Consider the following 19,772-nt stretch of genomic DNA (forward strand, 5'->3'; position numbering starts at 1 on the left):
TAATCCCCTCTATGCCATTCTTGGCACAGGGCCTGGCCCAGTTAGCAAGACAAGAACAGACTTGGGCATTGTCTCTCCAGGTTAACTATACTTAATGTCCTCAACTGCTGTCCAAAAGGCTTCTCCTCTGTCTCCTTTAGAAAGTCCTGTTTTCATTACTACTTCAAAATCTTTTTTAAGCTTAAAAAAAAGCCTTTCTCTTATAGAGTTGAAATTCCCCCTTAGCTTTTGAAGCCTCACAGAGATCTTGGGGGTGGGGGGTGGGTGTCCTCTCTTGAGGGCAAATTTTAGGCTAGAGGACAGGAGAAAAAGAACTCAAGGGCCCTTGGGGGAAAGGAGGTAGGTGAGGAATATACTTTGCAAGTGTTACAGATCAAGTGGTCAGCCTGCTAGATGCTACAGCAGGACAAAGCCAGCTTCGAGGGCTCCCCGCCCAGCCTTCTGCTCAGTCCTCTCTTGGATGCCCTGAAATTTACAAGCATAGCCCCTGAGGGTTCCTCTGCCTCTACAAGCCTTCCTGACTTGTCCTGAAAGGGAAAGCCGTGGTGAGGGTCTTAAGGATTTATCAGAGACAAGTACTTAAAGTTCCAGGGCCTCTCCTGGGGAAGCTCTGGCAAAGATGGAGAAGGTAGTTCTTTCCAAGGCCCCAAGGTCCTATACGGCTTGCTGATAAGCTGGGGCATGCACAAAACACCAGAAGAAGGTTCCACAGAAATGGTGCCAATGGAGATTCCTTCTGGAGATCTCTGTCCTGGAGCACAAGACTTGGAAAGATAAGGCAGAGAGTCTCCACTGGTGGGTTAAGCAGGATTACCCACTGACCACACAGGCCTGGGGCAGAGAGCGTGGGGCCAAAGAAGAAGAAGGGGGATAAACACTAGAGGCGGCCTCCGTACCAATCATCTATCCCATCGTTCTGCTCCTTCTGCCATCCCGGGATGGCCTCAGAGAAGGCAGAGTGAAACCCTTGTCTTATCTGAATTTTGAGGAAGCCCAGGGAATGGAAGAGTCTGGTGAATAATATCAGGAACAACAGCTTACATCTGAGGAGCACTCCATACTCCTCACAGACTATTTGCTTAAAGAATCTCACTGAAATCATGCAAGTGCCGTATTAGCTATCCTGGCCAGGAATCGTTAAGCCCACTCGCCTTTCGGATTCGGATGCTGACACGTGGTGAGGGAATGTAACCGTCCGCAACTTGTGGCTAGAAGCGCAAGCAGCAGGATCTTCTGACTGTTGATCCATCTAGGTTGTTACTCTCAGCTTTTGATAAAACGCCCCTATTTCTGCTCTTTCCTAGTCTGTCTCCAAGTTTCGGAGATAGAGGGCTGTCAGCTACAACCCCGCCACTGTGGCCTCACAAAGCAGGTCTGCAGTTCAACCTCAATAGATTCTCTGGTGTTGAGAGGCTGAGGCCTTCCTCAGAGGCCCACAGTCAGCACACGGCTAAGCTCAGAGTGCAGACAGCAGAGACTGATGGCCCCTCTCAGTCACCTACCATTTCTTTGTGGTTGGGGTAGTAAGTCTGCTCAATGAGCGGGAACTTTTCTCCTCCCAGTGTCTTGTAGATGGCCACCAGCTGGGCAAACTGCAAAAGAGAAGCAAAGGTTTCAGTTTACCCAGACAGCTTCTGGAACAGACAAAATGGCGATCCATTGAACAAATATTTATTGAGCATCTGCTCCACTGAGGGCTTTGTGCAAAGTGCTCTGAGGATATAAAAGAGGTGTCCCACCCTCTATTCTCCAGGAACATATGCTTCTGTTGGGGAAGGGAGAGAATGAGCTACTATTCATTCAGTGCCTACTCAGTGTTAAAGATATTTCATTTAATCCTCATATCAAACTAATGAGCTAGGGTCTTTATCATCTTCATTTTACACATGAGGCTCAGGAAGGGTAGGTGACTGCCTAAAGCCACAGTGCTGCAAAAAAAAAGGGATAGGTGGGGTTGAAATTTGGGTCTCTAAAACGCTAACCACCATCATCTCTAGAGATGGCAAGTGATGAAGCTGGATGGGGGAACAAGGGGCCCAGTCTTGGAAATTCAAATGCCAAGGAAAAGAAATCATGGAATGCAGCAAAGACAGACCCCGTCTTCTGGACTTACTGCTCATCTAAGAACTGAACTCACTGGACCCTTCACCTGTGAGAAGCCCCAACAGCTCCAGGGAAAAGGGGTGAAGTGCACGTACTTAAATGTCAGGGTCTGCCTTTGGCGAACATGCAGCGTCCGTGGTGTCCCCTGCCCGCCCCTCTACTTTATAAGCGGAGAAACTGAGGCCCAGAGAAGTTGCTCGCTCACGGTCACAAAGTAGTTGAGCCAGACTCACAGCCAGACCCCTTTAGTCCTAACCCGTAACTCTTCCTTCTCCTTCATGTCGCTGCCTTTCAGGCTCTAAAGAGACCATGCTCTTCCCACAGGAAACTTTCCAGTTCAATCCATTCACACTTATTCCTCACCTCCACACACACCCACCCCAGAGCACTGGCAGCAGCAGTGATCCGGCGTCTTCTCTCTAGTGCTACTGGGTTCACACTCTAAGCCACTGACACCTGGAAATGCCGGAAGAGTTGCCAGAGCAAACTGACCTTCTGTTTACTAAAGAAGGGAAAGATAGAACATTTTTCAAAAGCCCAGTTCCTGTTTTCAGTGATGTTAGCACATGTGTTGGTACAGGGAGACAATAAAAGCCAGAACTGGGTTGTTAGAAAACCAAAGTCTTCTGATTCTTCTTGTTCTGCCTTGAACTTGCTAGATGTCCTTGGGCAAATGATGTTGCCTCTCCAGGCCTCATTTTCTTCATATATAAAATAGACAACTGAATTTGGTCAGTTCTTCAGACTTTTTAACCACACACACACACAAAAAAATATTTTCATTATATTTCCCCCCAAACTCCATGATAAGACTGCTGTTTAGTGATCATTGGCTGTGGTCCTTTTGTGAGTAGAGATAGAATCTGTTATTTTTGAAATGCTGAGAAACATTGGAGTTTCTGGGTCACTTTCCTCAGTGACACACAGTTGGTGGCTCTAGATCTCCAAGGCCTCCTCCGGGGCTGCAAGTATGATTGATGGACCCCCAAGGCCCTATGATTTATTATTGGAAGAGACTTCAGAGAGTCTCTAGACCAGACATCTTATGAGGAGACCAAGGCCAGAGAAGCAAAGGGGAGCACAGGCTCCCACGTCGCTCCTGGAGTTGGGGCTGTGATGGGACAGGGCCCGGACCCCTTCCTGCCCAGTGCGCTCTTCACTGTACCCTGCCATCCCTGCTGGTGTTCTCTGCTTCTTCCACTTTCTCTGACTGTCAAGACCACCCCTCAGACCTTTCCTGCATTCTCCAATTCCCTCCACTACCTCACCTTTAGGTCCTGGCTGGCCACTTGGAATGACTGGACTCATGCTCGGCATTTGGATACCTGCCTGAGCTCCCGAGGCCCTCCAGCCTCCCCAGCCAGCTGATGCCAGCTCTGCCTCACAACCTCTGTCCTGCTGCAGCCCACACCCTGGCACAGCACCAAGGCAATGTGGGGCCCTATCTTCCCAGCATGTGGGAGAGTTACACAGACACCATGCTGATGCCAAGAAGGCCCCCGGCGGGCTCCCAGAGTCCTGGCACAGTCAAGACTAAAATGGCAGCCAGTTCCCATGCACTAAGCTGGTTCCCCAGGAGCTCACGCTACCCTCCTCCACCTTCTGTAGTCCCTTCTGCTCAGAGCACTAGGCTTGGCATCTAACCCCTGCCTCCTTGGAAGCTCAGCCTCAGTCACAAGCACACAGTCATCAACTAAACAAAAGTAATACCTGATAAGGGTTATTTCCTCCCCACATAGACAAAAGAATGCATTTGGAGCTGGGGGTGGTATTGGCAACGAATAGGAAGATAATGCTCAGCATAACCATTTATCCAATGTATCAGGAAAGATTTCTCAGATGAAATGGGATTTCAAGATCAGTCTGAATTTAATATGTTACCCTTATCCCTCCTGGAAATAAAATGCTTCAATTCAACTCTTGTGCATTTGCCTCTAAAAAAAACCCACATAGAGTGGCAGGATTTTCAGATAAATCTGCAGCAATATGGCAGGCGGCACTCTTACTCTCCCTGGAATGCTACTTTCACTGATAGGTCTTACTTCTGCTTCCAAACTCCCCGTGTGCCTGCCCTGAGCAATCTATGAAATGGCCGATGTGCTCAGAAACAAGGTGGAGCCTTCACAACATGGCTGAGGCCTCTCCTCATGCCAGGAGCAGCCACAGTATTAGAAAACACACACCAAAGTCATCGTCTCAGAGGGAAGCCCCCTTCACAGACACCAGATTTGTTCATCCCCATGAACAGGCAAAGAATATATAAAATGCCATTAGTGTGCCAGCTGCTTAGCGAAAATGAAGGGAGAACTTGGTGTGTGGCCAGGGAGCCCTGCGGTTCCCCTGCGATGCCAACAGCAATGTGCTGGGACTGTGAACGGGTGAGAATGTGAACCCTCACCAGATCCCAGATCCCAGGAGGGGCAAAGCCCCAGCCTAGGCTCTCTGACCCGCCCCTCCCTGGCCGCCGGCACAGTTCTGGAACATGCGGCATGGAATAAGTTTCTTTTAGATCCCCAGGACTGGGGGCTGAACACCAGGCTGGCAGACTGGAGGCAGGTGCTGTGATTACTCCTTGTTTCATGCTCACGCTCAGTTGCTCAGTCGTGTCTGACTCTTTGTGACCGCCCCTCTATGGACTATAACCCACCAGGCGCCTCTGTCCACGGGATTTTCCAGGCAAGGATACTGGAGTGGGTTGCCATTTCCTTCTCCAGGGGATCCTCCCAACCCAAGGATCAAACCTGCATCTCCTGCATTTGCAGGCAGATTATCACTGAGCCACCTGGGAAGCCTCTACTCCTAGTTTACAGACAAAGAAACCAGGGCACAGAGTGGTTTAGTCAGGAGGCTGATTAGTGAGACTGCCCAGAAGAAAAGCTGATACTAGCAGAACCACCCTGTGTGGCTATGAGGGAGCCAAATTCTAGCACGTATTGAAGGGGTGAGGGAGGAAAGGGCTAGGGCATGGGTGCAGCACGGAAGGCCATGTGACTAAGGGGAAACTTGCTGAAGGCCTCATATGCGCTCTCCTGTGAGCAGCAACCCATTCAAATCACACAAGTCCTGCAGCTGGTTTCTGCAGAACTCTCGGACTCCAAGTCCTCAGGCCAGACAGAGGGAAAGGCTGAACAAGGGGCAGCTACAGTAGCTCCCAGATCTTTCGACTCCTCGCTCACTGGTCTTCCTCTCACATTGTCAGGTCTCCCTGGCTTCCAAGGAAATAGGAAGACTGAGTTCAGGTGTAAGAGCAGAGGTGATGGGTCCTTTTGGTTAAAAAAAAAAAAAAAAAAAAAAACACCCCCGCTCCAGCTCCCTGAGTGGGAGAAGCTTGGGGTCTGGGAACTCCACAATCAGCCACCAGTGCCATGACCCTTGGCAAGCCAGTGTGTGAGAGCTGAAATAACCCTTGAAAAACAAGAAGAGAAGGATGTGACTAGGGGCAGGTGTTTCCTTCTGAAAGGAGCAGCCTGGAGCGGCAGAGTTCTAGGAGCTGGGTCCCCTCGGCAGTCAGAGGGGAGACTGGGGTAGCCTAGAACCGTCTCAGGCCGTTTCCTCTCCCAGCTGCACTCTTCTCTCTGCTCAGAGGCTTCCACTGCCTCCAAGATTTCCAGATTATCCCAGGAAGAGAACACGAGACCAGCTTCTTCCTCACATGGTAACTGAGCTTATGCGAGGGATGGTGTCAGAGAAATCCTGGCTCTGAAACTCTGGTGAGTTACTGAATCCTCTCTGGGTCTCATTTCTCTGTAAAAAGTGATAATAATGATAATAACACCTTCCTTGTAAAGCTATTATGAGAATTAAATGAAGTTCATGTAGGAAAATCTCCGAAGCTGGCATCACATCGTAAGTGGTCTTATACTCCTTACCTTCCTTCTGAAAATGGTCACATCTCAGCCATGAAGGAGTGAGAGCCGATTATCTCAGAGGGCACTTCCAGAGCATAAAAGTGCCTGATTTGGTATGTGTGTGGATGAATCTCATTTTAAGGTTGCTGAGACACTTGGTAGGACTCTGACACTGACATCCCTCTGAGGTGCACCATCCCCTTGGTCCCCACTGGCCTCAGGCCTTTCCAATGGTTAAATCTTTCGGAGGCAAGAAGTAGGTATTTTTAATTGCTGTATCTGATGGCTGCAGACCTGGAAGGGCTCCTTCACAGAATCTTTGTGTGACTCTGCTGTGAGGCCAAAGGTCCTTTCTGCAGCAGAGGTAGCCCAGCCCGTGACAACAAAGTCCTACTGAGAGAGCCTGCCCCACCCCATGCCCCAGCTGAAGCTCCTCCCACATCTTCTCAGCTGGCCCCTCACGGTGTCTGGATCAACAGAGGTCCTTCTAGGGACCTGGAGACAGAGGATCAGGATGCTGCCCTTTTACCTGAGGGAAGAGGGACTCACTCACCACCCACGGCTTGTCACAGAAGTTGTAAATGGACTCCAGGGAGTTGATGCTGGGGAGGCCTGCGTACTGCATGCCAATGATCAGGTGGCGGAAGTCCTCATTCTCTGCCATGCCGAACGCATGCTGCCGGATGAGCACAAAGTCTGGCCGGAAGGACCTGGAAAGAATGTAGAAGCAAGTCTGCCACCAACCAGCACCTCAGGTCACATATCCTCTTGTCTCCCATCTCCAAAGCCCAAGACAGGGAAGGGGTTACCTGAGCCAAGACCCTCATTTTGTCATGACTGTTTTCTTACCGACTAGGAAATGCGGTATTATGTAGGCACTTCTCAAAGGAGATTTGAACAGATTTCTGAAATTCTTTTCCTCTAGAAAAGACCCTGATGTTGCGAAAGATTGAGGGTGGGAGGAGGAGAGGGTGACAGAGGATGAAATGGTTGGATGCCATCACTGACTCAAAGGACACGAGTTTGAGCAAACTCCAAGGAATGGTGAAGCACAGGGGAGCCTGGCATGCTGCAGTCCATGGGGTTGCTAAGAGTCGGACATGACTTGGCGACTGAACAATTCCTCTGGGTTAAGCACTGTCTTTTTCTAAGGTGCAGAAGCCCTCGGGGAGGGGGGAAGAAACACTTTTAGACCGCCACACCTTAAGTCAACAAGAATTTTCCGTGTCCCTGTGGATGAGAGTGGAAGCTCCTGTGGCTCTGGAGTTGGCACCCCAGAGGGGGTCCCAGCAGACTCTGAAGACACCACACTTGGGTGACTTCACTGCCCTGCCCCAAAGATCCCTGACCTCAGCGTCCTGCTCTGACTCCTCAAGCTGCTCCTTAAAGATGCTGTGCCCTCAGCAACTCCCCAGGTGAGCTTGGGTCCAGGCTGGCTGAGAACAGATGCCAGACACCCCAGTATTATTCCTCCAAAGCAGATTTAGGGAGGGGCACGAATGTTTCCACAGAGCTGAGGTTGAGCAACTGGCTACAGGAAGCTGAGAGTACAGTGTGTTCCCAGGCATGGGAAGGCTCCCTGTGTTTCACCTCCAGACAGCAGAGCTCCACAAGATCAGGGCCCCGACTTCATGCCCTGATGCCTGAGGAACCTCACCTTCCCAGACAGTCAGTTCTGTGGCAGCATCTCCGCTCAAGGTTCCAGGCCTCGGCCATTTCACACATGTGCAGTGACGGACCTGGTTCTCTGCCCTGGGACCCACCCAATTCCCGCCTACTGCTCCAGCCCTACCTGGGCTCAGAGATCAGTCTTTCAAAGTAGAGGTGGGCCGACCTCCTTGCGCCCGAGTTCTGGGAAACTGGCTCTGTCAAATGCCTGAGACCAAACCTTATATCCCGGTTACTGAAACTGAGCTCCAGGCTTGCAGTCAGCGCTGGGTCCCCACACTGGTGATGGGGAAGGCCTGCCTTGATTTTGCCAGATCCCTCCCAGCTCACTGATCTGGGCCCTCTTGTTGCCACCCATTTGTGTCACGGATCCCCATGACCTACTCCACTTGCCACTGAGGGAGCCCACCATCATCTCTAGAAGGAGCTTCCTGAATGCTCCCCGACCATGGGTGGGCAGCTCTTTTCTGTCCTCCTCAGTCTCCAGGATGGATGAGCTCACACTCCCTGACATTTGGCTCCAGACACCTGAGTGCTGCCTTCCCTGTCACAGACCAGGTCCGGTTGGACACTGGTGGCCTTGGGGTCAGGGCAGCGCAGGTTGAAAAAGGGAAAAGGGTGAAGTGAGGACTCTTCCTGGAGCAAGACCCTAATGCCTGGAACCCTGAGGCCACACTGAGTCCTGGGAAAGAATAACAATGTGGAAACCATGCTCCCTCATCTGGAATCTTCATCACCTCCCACACAGAATTGTTGCATTACAATTGATGACGTCTACACGTCACCTAGCACCCCACCTGCAGCGTAAGTGCTTTGCAATTACAAATTTTCTTCTACTCACAGTCAATGTCCCTCTGACCCAGGCTTTCCTATCAAGACTTAGGAGTTCCCAGAAATTTGGAGTATAGAACACTGGGAAAGGCGTTAAAAGAATTCACGTAGTACACAGGGCTCTGCTGCCAACTCACTGAGTGAGCGGAAGCAAATCCATGCAACATGGGAGACTGGACCAGAGCAGAGGTTTTTAAACTCCCCCCGGGCCCTTTTCTTTTAAAGCAATAGAATCATGTTTTCCAGGGGAAATACACTGAGAGATAAAAGTCCAGAGCTGCACTGGCTGAAGTGGGGCTGGAGTCCTCCAACACCTCTGACGGGAATCATCCAGTGACTGCAAAGTGAGCTCTGCGTCCACGGAGCTTCCTTTACCATGGAACTAAGACATCTCTAAGGGCCAGAGCCAGCTTTCTCTGCCTCCTTCCACCACCGCCACACAGCACATGTCATCGAGGTCTGTACACTACACATGGCATGCCAGAGACAGTGGCAGTGACCCCGAAGACAGAAAGGACCTTACCGGACCACCTTTGTGCCATTCCGGAGCACCTGCATATCCACGGCATAGGTACCATCCGCGTGGGCCACCAGGTTGAGCTCTGAAAATTCCGCCTGGAAAATAACAGGAGGGGATTAAGAGCATGGATTTCACCTTCTGTGTTTCTTACTATGATAGAACATAACTAAATAAAATTAGCAGTAGGGGAATGAGCCCTACAGTCCTGACTCTGAGAGGCGCCTCCCATAAAGCAGCAGCAGCAGTATCTTTTCCACCAAACATGTATTTACAGTTTGCAAAGCATTTCCCCAAACTGATCCCATCTACTCTCATAGCCACTCTATGAGGCAGGAGGGACAGAAATAATTATCCTTATTTACCAAAGGAGCAGTTAAGTGACTTTTCTGGACAAACAAAGCTTACTGTTGGCCGAGACAGGAGCAAAACTCAGGGCTTCCAACTCCCCACCCAGCATCTTTTGTGCTGCCTCTCTGCAGAATAGGAATGCAAACTGAGGCAAATATGCCCTTTCTCAGTCTCATAAAGCACCAAGTTTTCATTTAGGAAATCGGGTTTTGGTGCTGCTCTGGCCCAGTAAGATGCATAAGATATTTTACTTATTCTCTCTGGGTGGACAGCTTCTCCCATCAATAAGATGGAAATAATTTTTATCAACCTTGCCTAACAAGTTATTTTAAGAACTGAATGCAGCAATGGATAGAAAGAGTAAATCTGTAAATCCCAGCACACTATGTAAGGAATGATGAGTAGCTTCTATCGTTACATAGAAAATATATGCTCTGTGTAAACTGGATATCCCCTCTCCCCCCGACTCAAATGGACCTAATCTCTATTTATCATGAAGCAAAGGGTACAGGCAGATAAAAAAATGAGGCTTTCAGGACTTCACTGCATTAAAACCAGGAGGTGTTCTTTGTTAAGTTCTCTCTGAAGTGCAGCCTTGGGCACAGAGGAGGCCTCACTGGAGGCTGCACACCTGAGTGGTAGACGTGTACCTACCAAGCAAGACCTTGCCACCACAGTGGAGGTGTGGCCGTGTCCTCGGAAGACATTCCTCTACAGTGTTCCTCAGCCTGAGGACCTTGCACCCCCAGAGGCCCTAAGAGCTACACTGCTTGCCTCTCTAGAGACCCCAGAGCCATGAAGAGAAGTCAGGGGAGTTGAAAGATGCAGCCTTCAAGACAGGGTCTCTTAGAGAGAGAAATCCTGGAAAGGGTAGGGGGAGGAGGTAGAGAGCCTAGAAGCTAGTGATAGACCCTGATCTTTTCACTTGGCAGCCCCAGACGGTTCACTCCAGAGTGTCAAGAGGGCCCCACGATGGTGCAGATACAATCCTGGGCTCCAGGGTGGTTACCTGTTCCACTTTGATATCATAATCTCCAAGGACTTTTTTGCCCCGAAAGCACTTGGCCCTGGAAAAACAGGAAAAAAAAAAAACACAAAACCCATACCTATTAGTTTTGTACAGGTGTTTGTCATCAGAAATTCCCTGTCACAAAGATGAGGAGGACCACGGCACACAGAATCCCAGAATGAGAGTCAAGGGACTTGGGTCAGTGTTAGACCTTAGTCTACTACCAGATCACCATGAGAGAGCCTCCAGGCAAACCATGGCCTTTCCTCTCTAAAATAAACCGAAAGGCCTTTCACTCTCAGGCTGTGCGCTTTTGTGAAAACAGTTGCTGTCATGTTTGGGCTACAAAAGAAGTCCAGGAGTAGGATTTCCCTGATGAGATTCCTGGTAGAAACCAGGTCGGCTTATGCCTCACTGTGGTCTCCTTATCTTCCCCATCCTGCGTTTCACTCTGGTTTTCTAGTTGGTTTCCACCCTTGGGATTTTAGTTTCTGAAGAAACTGAAACCATTCTACCCCTTCATACCCATACTTCCAGAAAGGATTTGATGCAACTGATAATGTAAAAAGCGAATATAGCCAATAAAACAAGGATGAAAGGAGAGCCAATGAATGAAGCAGAGTTAATTATACCAGAAAAATAGTGGGGCGGGGGAGAGGCTTAGGAAAACGACTATAATCGAACACAAAACATCTCCTGTGTTTCTGAACAGTCAAGGGAATGAGTCAAGCCTAGATAAACCGTACTTATTATCTTCTCATTTTGTCACAAGCCAGAGAAACCTCGCAGTACAACTGCTGGTAAGAGCACTGAGTTTGTGCCTGTATTTAGAGCCAGTGCTACTTTGCCCTTCACCTACCTTCCTCTCATGAGAGTTTCTTATCTGCCTTTTTAGGCTGCTTCTCCATCTGTCTAAAGGGCCTTTCCACACTGTACCTAGGTTGGCCTTGCTTTCCCAGTGCTTGAAATTTCAAATCAGCATGTCTCACTGGAGGTTTTCTAAAGTCCTTCTCCAAAACAAAGGGATAAACTAACATTTACTAGGACTCATATTCTAGGAATTATATGTTAGTTGCTTTCAAGAACATCTCATTTAACTCTCATAACTACTTATGAGATGGGAAGGAGGGCATTCATTTTTGAGATGAGGAAACCAAGACTCAGAGGAAAAACCGGCAAATTCAAGGTCAAACAGCAAGTGAGTGACAGGAGCAATAACCACGCGCTAGTCTGAGCCCAGAGCCTTGCGTGGCACTCCCTCTGCTCGTTCATTCTCGCCGTCTTCAATCCCACCATCACGAAAGCTGACTTGGCGTGTATGCTGTGTCACAAGTTTCTTGTCCCATTTTCCTTCTTCCACTGAGAAAGCACTTGAAGTTGTGAGCGCTAGTTCCATTTCAAATACTTCCCGCCCTAGTTCCTGTGAACTGCCCAGGATGGGGCCAGGCTATTTCCTTTCCTCTCTGGTCCTGGAACAGTCTGTTCCAGGAAGTTGTCATTTGTCCTGTCCAAGTCCCTGGCTACCCTCAAATTGCTCCTCAGAGGCACGCAGCCATCCTAGAACTGGATCTCCGAAGCTCGTCTCCCTACCTCTGCCCCAGTTCCTCACTGTGCTTCATCAGCTTGCTTCCAGAGTCCCGTCCAACATTCATAGCTCAGCAAGCCCCTCAGGCAAAGGTCATGTAGCACATCCAGTCCCTTTCATGGTTCCATCTTAGTTGTGGGCTTAAGTGATAGTCTACGCACTGCTCTATCACTGCTCTGGGGATCTTGTGGACTCCATAGGTCTTTGTCCACAACTCTAAACAGAAGGAACTGGAATAAAAAATGATGCCATGAGGTTCCTCACTTGTGCTGGTGAGCTGTGTCTACCTTGCTACCACCAATGCTTTCCTGATGCTTCCTCCCAGCTTCCTATCTCTAAATACCTGCCACCCCAGTCTTAACCAGTGGTGAAAGAATGATCTCAGAACTGCTCGTCTCAGTTGGTCATTTCATTTTAATAGTAAAAGACTGGTTAAAAGATAACAATGCATCGTAAACCCTTCAGCAGGAAAGGAGAATAAACGTTTTGTGGACCATTTGTTTTGTGTGTGGCAGTTTTAAGTTACTAGTTTTTAAAAATCAGTACTTTTTAATGGAAACAACTTGAAAAAATCTGTCACAAGATCTGAGATCCAATTTTTAAAAAAAGTTTAATGAGAAAAGAGTTCTCCTTCTGTGAGGTATGTCCCAGAGGCATAGACAATAACCTCTCATTTGGTATGACGTCTTGCATTTTCAAAGCACATCTCTTGCCTTATTTGTTCCTTACAACTCTGTGAAGTGGCCAGGATAGACTGTGCTGTCCACTTGACTAATGGGGAAAGAAAGCCAGAGCAGCTAAATAATATGCTCAAAATCACAGAGAAGTTCACAGGAGTTAAGGCTAACACTAGTAGTTTATATCTAGGTACTTAGACACTGCCAAGTTTTTTAATTCACTCATTTATTTTGTGGGTTTTGAACACTGATACTGAAGTATAATTATAGATTCTGGCTGTGTTTATCTGCCACTTCCTGCACCTGCCCATTGACCAAGTTGGCTAATGACCCTGTTTTCATGCCTTCTCCCCACCCCCACCTCTCCAATTATCTTAATGTCTTTTCCTGAAGGTAATCTGCCCTGTTGGAAACCTGGGTTTGTGTTTCCTGGCTCCAGGTCACTGACCCCTCTTGGCTATGCCACATCCTACAGAACAGGAGCCAAGGCAGCAGGCGACGGAGCAGGCATTGGTGGCAGGCAAGGTGGCAGGCAACAGAGCCTTCTTGAGGATGAGCACATTCTCCCAGGTGTCTTCATGGAAAATTTTTTTGTAATTTACAAACAAGTGAGAAAATTACTTCCTGATCCTAAGAGAGCACTGTTAGGAAGCAGTGTGCTAGGATCCAGAGGGCTTCTGGATCACAGGGCCTAGAATCACAGTTTGGGTAGGAATCCTTGGTTCTGTGACTTCTGGCAAGTGGCTTAAATGAGGGAAAAAAAAAAAAAGTATGTCAGATGGCTAAACCAAAAACTCTATTTTCAAAAGAACTTAAAAGTATAAGACGAAAAACACATTTTTTCCCCTCCCGTTCCTCTTATCACACATACCCCTCATTACCCGTTGCAAGTATATCCTTCCAGTGTGGGGAAAATATATGCATACATTTGCTTTCATGTATGCTTCGAACATACACATGGCATCATGCTATATACATTCTTCTTTCTTGCCCCATAATTTTTTTATTGAACTTAAAAATATATCAGCCCTTAGGGTAGCATATATATTTTAAAACATTAATTTTTCCAATTCATGAATGTGGGATATCTTATCATTTACTACCTTATAATAACTTTATATAGAATATAATTGAAAAAAATACTGAATTAATATGTTGTATGCATGAAACTAATATTGCAAGTCAGTTCTACTTCAATTAAAAAAACAACAACATATCTTAGTGATATGCTTTCAGCACATAAAATTGATAAGATTTCTTTCTTTCTAATAGTTGCATGAAATTCCATTTCCAGTGTTTGGACTGTTTTTGCTATTACAGAGCTACAATGGCTGACAATTAAAACTATACTCATAAGATTATTTTTTCCAGCTTTACTAAGGAATAACTGACAAATAAAATTGTAATATTTTCAGTGTCCACCGTGATGACTTGATATATGTCTGCTTTGTGAAATGGGATAACCACAATCGGGTTAACTGCCACACCCATCAGCTCACATTATCACCGTGTGTGTGTGTGTATGTGTCTGTGAGCGTGCACTGAGAACACTTCAGATCTACTCTCTTAGCAAATTTGAAGTGCATGATGCGTTATGGGTAGCTGCAGCCATTGTGCATTAGGAGGGTAATGTGCTGCAGAAGCGCTGGTGTGGAAGAGACAGAATGGTTCCTGCTGTCAGCACACTGCCTCCCACCGAAGAAAAGGACAACACCATGCTCCACAGTGTCTGAGCATCTGGGAAAGTCACTTCGCCTCCCTTAATTACTCCCCTCAGTCCCTTGCTTAAGTTGGGCACAGAGAAGGGTCTCAGTAAGGACTTTCGGACTGCCAGTCTTGCCAAATCAATCTAGTTCACTCCCTCATGCTCAATCTAAACAGAAACCAAGATGTACATCCTTGAAGCACAGACTAAAAATATCTATGGTGCCTGGGTTGTCAATTTCCCCCTATTGTCACATTTTCTTAACAAGCCTACCAGCTGAGGATCTATGTGAGTTTAATGGCTTGCAGCTTCCTTGAGGGACGAGGCAATGAACCATCTCCCCTCACTGCTAAAATGAGTAGATTTAACTCTTCTTACTCAAGGCACAGAACACTCTCAGGAATTCCCATTCACTGGCCAACTAGGGCTCACGAGGCTGTGGAGACCTCATTAGAGATAATTCCGCTAAGGCCACCTCAAAACTTGGCCCAACTTTGGCAAGCCCAGCTTAAATACTCCCTCTTTGCGCATGGGAAAATGGAGAAACGTCTAGAAACAGGAGCTGAGTTCAGGCCTAGTTCTACCACTTCTCAGCTGTGTGACTTTGGGCAAGTAACAGCCTCTTTGAGCCTCAGATTTGTCAAGTATAAAATAGGGCTAATAATGATTTTCATAATAATAGTAAACATTCACTACGTACTAACCACTATTCTAAGAAGCCCCAAATATTCTATGTATTTTACCTCATTTAATAATACCCGGCTGTTGTGAAGATTTAATGAAGCCAGATGAAAATAAATGACATGGAAGTGTTTTGGAAACTCTGAAATATTATGGCAATATAAAGTTGTTGTTGTTCAGTCACTCTGTCATGTCCGACTCTTTGAGACCTCATGGACTGCAGCAAGCCAGCCTTCCCTGTCCTTCACTATCTCCCAGAGTTTGCCCCAACTCATGTCTATTGAGTCCGTGATGCCATCCAACCATCTCATCCTTTGTCGCCCCCTTTTCCTCCTGCCCTCAATCTTTCCTAACATCAGGGTCTTTTCCAGTGAGTCAGCTCTTCACATCAGTTGGCCGAAGTATCGGAGCTTCAGCTTCAGCATCAGTACTTCCAGTGAATATTCAGGGTTGAATTTCTTTAAGGACTGACTATTGGCAAAATGCAACAAACATTCACACACCAGGTATTATTGCTGTCTCACCACAGCCAACAGGATTCTTTCTCTTCTGAACTTTTGTCTCATTTCTCATCTACTCATGATATTTGGCTCATGGCCTCATCATCTGATATTACCTTTCAAACTCAGTTATCTAATAACCTGTGTCACCACTCCCCAACTCCAGCCTCAGACCATTAGAATAGAGCAATACTTCAAAGCAAGGAATATGAATACAAACCTGGACTTTTCATCATCTTGGATTTTAAATATTGATTATGTTCTTTTGTCGTATTATGTGCTCTGAGTTAAGACCTGTGCAAATAGAATCGTCCTATCTATAGATTTCCAACTCCTTCCAACTCTTCCTTATTCACAATCAGGGCTTGTTTCTGCACCTGAGATGTTAGGAGTGATGGTGTTGGCGGAAGAGATGTAGAAAGCCAGAACAGGCCACCTCAAGACTGAGTGGACTGTGTCTCTACAGGTCCAGCTGTCTTCTCCTTTCTTCTCGCATGTGCACATCCCAGGGTGTCATGTTCTTTCTTCCCTCTTCTTCCTCACATGAAGATCTGTTCTCAGTTCCCATCTACACTGGAACTAAAGGACCTAAAAACAGTCTGGAGTGTAAATCCCCCCAGGGCGCCTAAAGTTCTTACAGGGATCAAAACTTCAAGCTAGAAGATGAGAGCACTAAGGAAGTACCTAGGGGCTTCCCAGGTGGCTCAGTGGTAAAGAATCTGCCTGTCATTGCAGGGGACACGGGTTCAATCTCTGGGTCAAGAAGATCCCCTGGAGAAGGAAATGGCAACCCACTCCAGTATTCTTGCCTGGAGAATCCCTGGACAGAGGAGCCTGGTGCGCTATAGTCCATGGGGTCGCAAAAGAGCAGGACATGACTGAGCGACTAAAACAAACGGTGTACCTAGTAGTGCCTAGCACTGACCCAGACATTTACCTCCAACAAGACGCTTAGTTTCTGGCTCTTACTGTCTCTAACTTGGGCCCTATTCTTTGGGCCAAGCATCTCAAGGCATCAAGAAGCTAGAAAATAAACTAGGAATAGTAGAGGAGGCCATCTCCCACCCTACACTCAAAGGGTGAATCAGGCCTGCCCGTCTTGGAGAGTCTGTGAGTGCCTGCCGCCACCCCCTGGCAGCAAGTGTACTGCAGACATGCCTGGCTCCCAGCGCAGCCACCCACTGAGCCAACTCCACTGGCCCAGTGACAGCCAGTGCTTATTTCCTGCCCTGACAAATCATGTCTGAAAATTCACCAATTCTTCTAAAAAGTGTGTGTCCACATACCTCAAGCTAGAGAGCTGGCTTTCTGCCATCTGTAGAAAGAAAGGATGTGATCTGTGAGTAAATTCAGCAACAATGTACTGAACACCCAGTGGTAGGTACTGGAAATGTAAAAATGCATCAGTAGTTGCCAAGTAGAGAAAGCACAGTCTAGAAAGAGACCAATATTCCTATGGGTGATCGCTAAGGACCCTTTCAACTTTTAAGATTTATAACGAATATTCACATCCCCACCTTTCAATCTTTTCCTTTAAAAATATTTAATGCACACAACTAAAACAGCAGCAATGAAAGCTTCACATAGCCCAGGAAGATGTACAGTGAACAGTAAGTTTTCTTTATTTTCATGAAGCTTGCAGGTTAGCGGAGAACAGAAGCATGAATAAAAGATGATAATACGTGGTACAAGCAAGTGGTCACGGGGTGCAGACAAGGTGCTGTGGGAACCCGAAGGAGGGAGTTCTCTTTGCCTGGAGGAGCCTGGGAAGGCTGCAGGATGCAGCTGAGCCTTAAAGAATGAGCAGGAATTTGCCACACAAGAAGGAGAGAGCACAGTGGTTGGCTGCGCACAGAGCTCTGCAGTGCCTAGCTGCCTTGGGGGCAGGGCAGGCAGGCTGAGCAGCCAGAGTTGAGGCTCCTTGAAAAAGGGAAGGCCATTAAAGGACTTTAGACTTCAGGCTGAGAAGCTAGGATGTAAGAGCTAGCCTCCAAGAGATCTTTTTAAAAAAATTTTATTATGGAAATTTCTATCCTCAGTAACTAACATTTGGCCAATTTTTTTCATTTATCACCTTCACTGTTGTTGTTGGGACTACTGTTTGAGTGTCCTTTGTTTGTTCTTAATATTTCGTCTGTGCAGTGTAGCAGGTGGGATCTTAGTTCCCAGACCAGGGACTGAACCCACACTCTCTGCAGTGGAAGTTTGGAGTCTTGACCACTGGACCACCAGGGAACTCTCTGTTTAAGTGTTTTAAGACAAATCCCAAATATCACGTTATTTTTCTTGCAAAGTTTTAAGTAATATCTCTAACTGGTAATGGCTTAAAAACTTCTTTTTTTCCCTGTGGCAAAATATATATATATAGCAAAATTTGCCATCTTAACCATTTTCAAGTGTACAATTAGTGGCATTGAGGGTATTCAGTGTTGTGCAACCAAAATCACTATTTCCAAAATGTTTTCATCATCCAAAATAGAAACTCTGCTGCCATTAAGCAGTAACTGTCCATCCCTCACCCCTTCCCAACCCCACAGTCTCCGGTCACACCTAATTTACTTTTCTTTTTTTAAGGAGATTTGCCTATCCTAGGGTAACAACTTTTTAAATAACAATCACTATTTAATAATTAACAATAATGTAAAGCATCTCTGTGCTTCATCGCTCAGCTGTATCTGTCTCTTTGTGACCCCATGGACTGTAGCCCACCTCTGTCCATGGGGATTCTCTAGGCAAGAATACAGAAGTGTATTGCCATTTCCTTCTCCAGGGGATCTTTCCAATCCAGGAACTCTGGTCTCCTTCATTGCAGGCAGATTCTTTATGGTCTGAGCCACCAGAGAAGCCCAAGAATACTTGAGTGGGTAGCCTATCCTTTCTCCAGCAGATCTTCCCGACCCAGGAATTGAACCGGGGTCTCTGAGACAACGTGGATTCTCAGATCTTACGCACATCTGATTGTGTCACCTCTCTGCTTACAATCTTTGGCAGGTCTTGGGAGACAGTTGTGAAAACTTGAATATTAAGTGTCTTTTCCGAGTCTATATTCAAGTTTTCACGACTGTCTCCCAAGATACTGCCAAAGCTTTTAAGCAGAGGTGACATGATCAGATATGCCTACAATCTGAGAGGCCACAGTGTTTGGGATGCAGAAGAGATGGGAGGGAGCCAACCAGGGCTCCAGATCATTTGGGAAGCAGCTGCAGTAATGAGATGTCAAGATTTGCTGTCTTCCTGGTACATGGCAAACCAACAGCTACTACACAACACTCATCAGGCAACTCAATGAAGCATCTGATTGATTAGGCCTAGGAACTTAGAAGCCAGCTGGCAAACGATGCTGACGCTAAGAAGTAGGATTTAATTATGTGACAGAAGGTGGTACAGGACAGACACCTCATACAGATGTTCTGGAACAAAGACATAAATGAGAAGTAAAATAGGTGGTAAAGAAAGAAAAGAAAGTGAAGTCGCTCAGTCATGTCCGACTCTTTGCGACCCCATGGACTGTACCCTACCAAGTTCCTCCGTCCATGGGATTTTGCAGGCAAGAATACTGGAGTGGGTTGCCATTTCCTTCTCCAGGAGATCTTCTGGACCAAGGGATTGAACCTGGGTCTACCCACATTGTAGGCAGACGCTTTACCATCTAAGCCACCAGGGAAGTCACTTAGTTGGTAAAGTAAAAGTGAAAGTGAAGTCGCTCAGTCTTTCCGACTCTTTGCGACCCCGTGGACTGTAGCCCACAAGGCTCCTCTGTCCATGGGATTCTCCAGGCAAGAATACTGGAGTGGGTTGCCATTTCCTTCTCCAGGGGATCTTCCCGACCCAGGGAAAGGGGTCCTTAAATCCAATTTGGATTTGTAATCTAATTCATAAGTCATAAAACTCTTTTAGTACATGGAAAAATGTCCGTTATGGATAATTGGTTTAGGAATAAGAAACAAATAGGAAAAAGTGAATAGTTTTCTGGATAAAGGCAATGTTCTGTGGCTGGTCCTTGGTATTATTATTAACTCAGTGATTAAGTAGTTAAATCAAAATCTCTGCAACTTCCTAGATGGAAAGCAAGCTGCATGGTGGCTTCGTTAACAATCACATAAATGATCTGGGAAAGAAGGCAATGCCAAGTTTGCAGATGGCATTCAGCTCTTTCAGGGATTAAAATGCCAAGTCGATTAGGGATGAAGTGAAAGAAGATGTGGACGTGGGCAGTAAAGTGGCAGAGGAGTTTTAATGTGACTAAGTGTAAGAAAACATATTCAGTGGAAACTGATTTTATCAGGGGATCATGAGT

At 46.9% G+C, this 19,772-nt stretch overlaps 1 protein-coding gene across 2 annotated transcripts in view; it reads right to left on the reverse strand.

Moving 5' to 3' along the window:
- The window catches only part of SYN2 (synapsin II), a 156,208-nt gene that overhangs the window by 38,758 nt on the left and 97,678 nt on the right, over window positions 1–19,772 (reverse strand). For both annotated transcript variants that reach the window (XM_069561008.1, XM_069561010.1), the window contains 4 exons: window positions 10,328–10,385; window positions 8,974–9,065; window positions 6,505–6,661; window positions 1,503–1,592 (listed from right to left, as the gene is read on the reverse strand). In XM_069561008.1, the coding sequence (XP_069417109.1) occupies window positions 1,503–1,592; window positions 6,505–6,661; window positions 8,974–9,065; window positions 10,328–10,385 (397 nt within the window). The remainder of the gene's footprint in view (window positions 1–1,502; window positions 1,593–6,504; window positions 6,662–8,973; window positions 9,066–10,327; window positions 10,386–19,772) is intronic.

Source organism: Ovis canadensis, chromosome 19 (assembly GCF_042477335.2).
Source record: "Ovis canadensis isolate MfBH-ARS-UI-01 breed Bighorn chromosome 19, ARS-UI_OviCan_v2, whole genome shotgun sequence".
NCBI classification, from domain to species: Eukaryota; Metazoa; Chordata; class Mammalia; order Artiodactyla; family Bovidae; genus Ovis; species Ovis canadensis.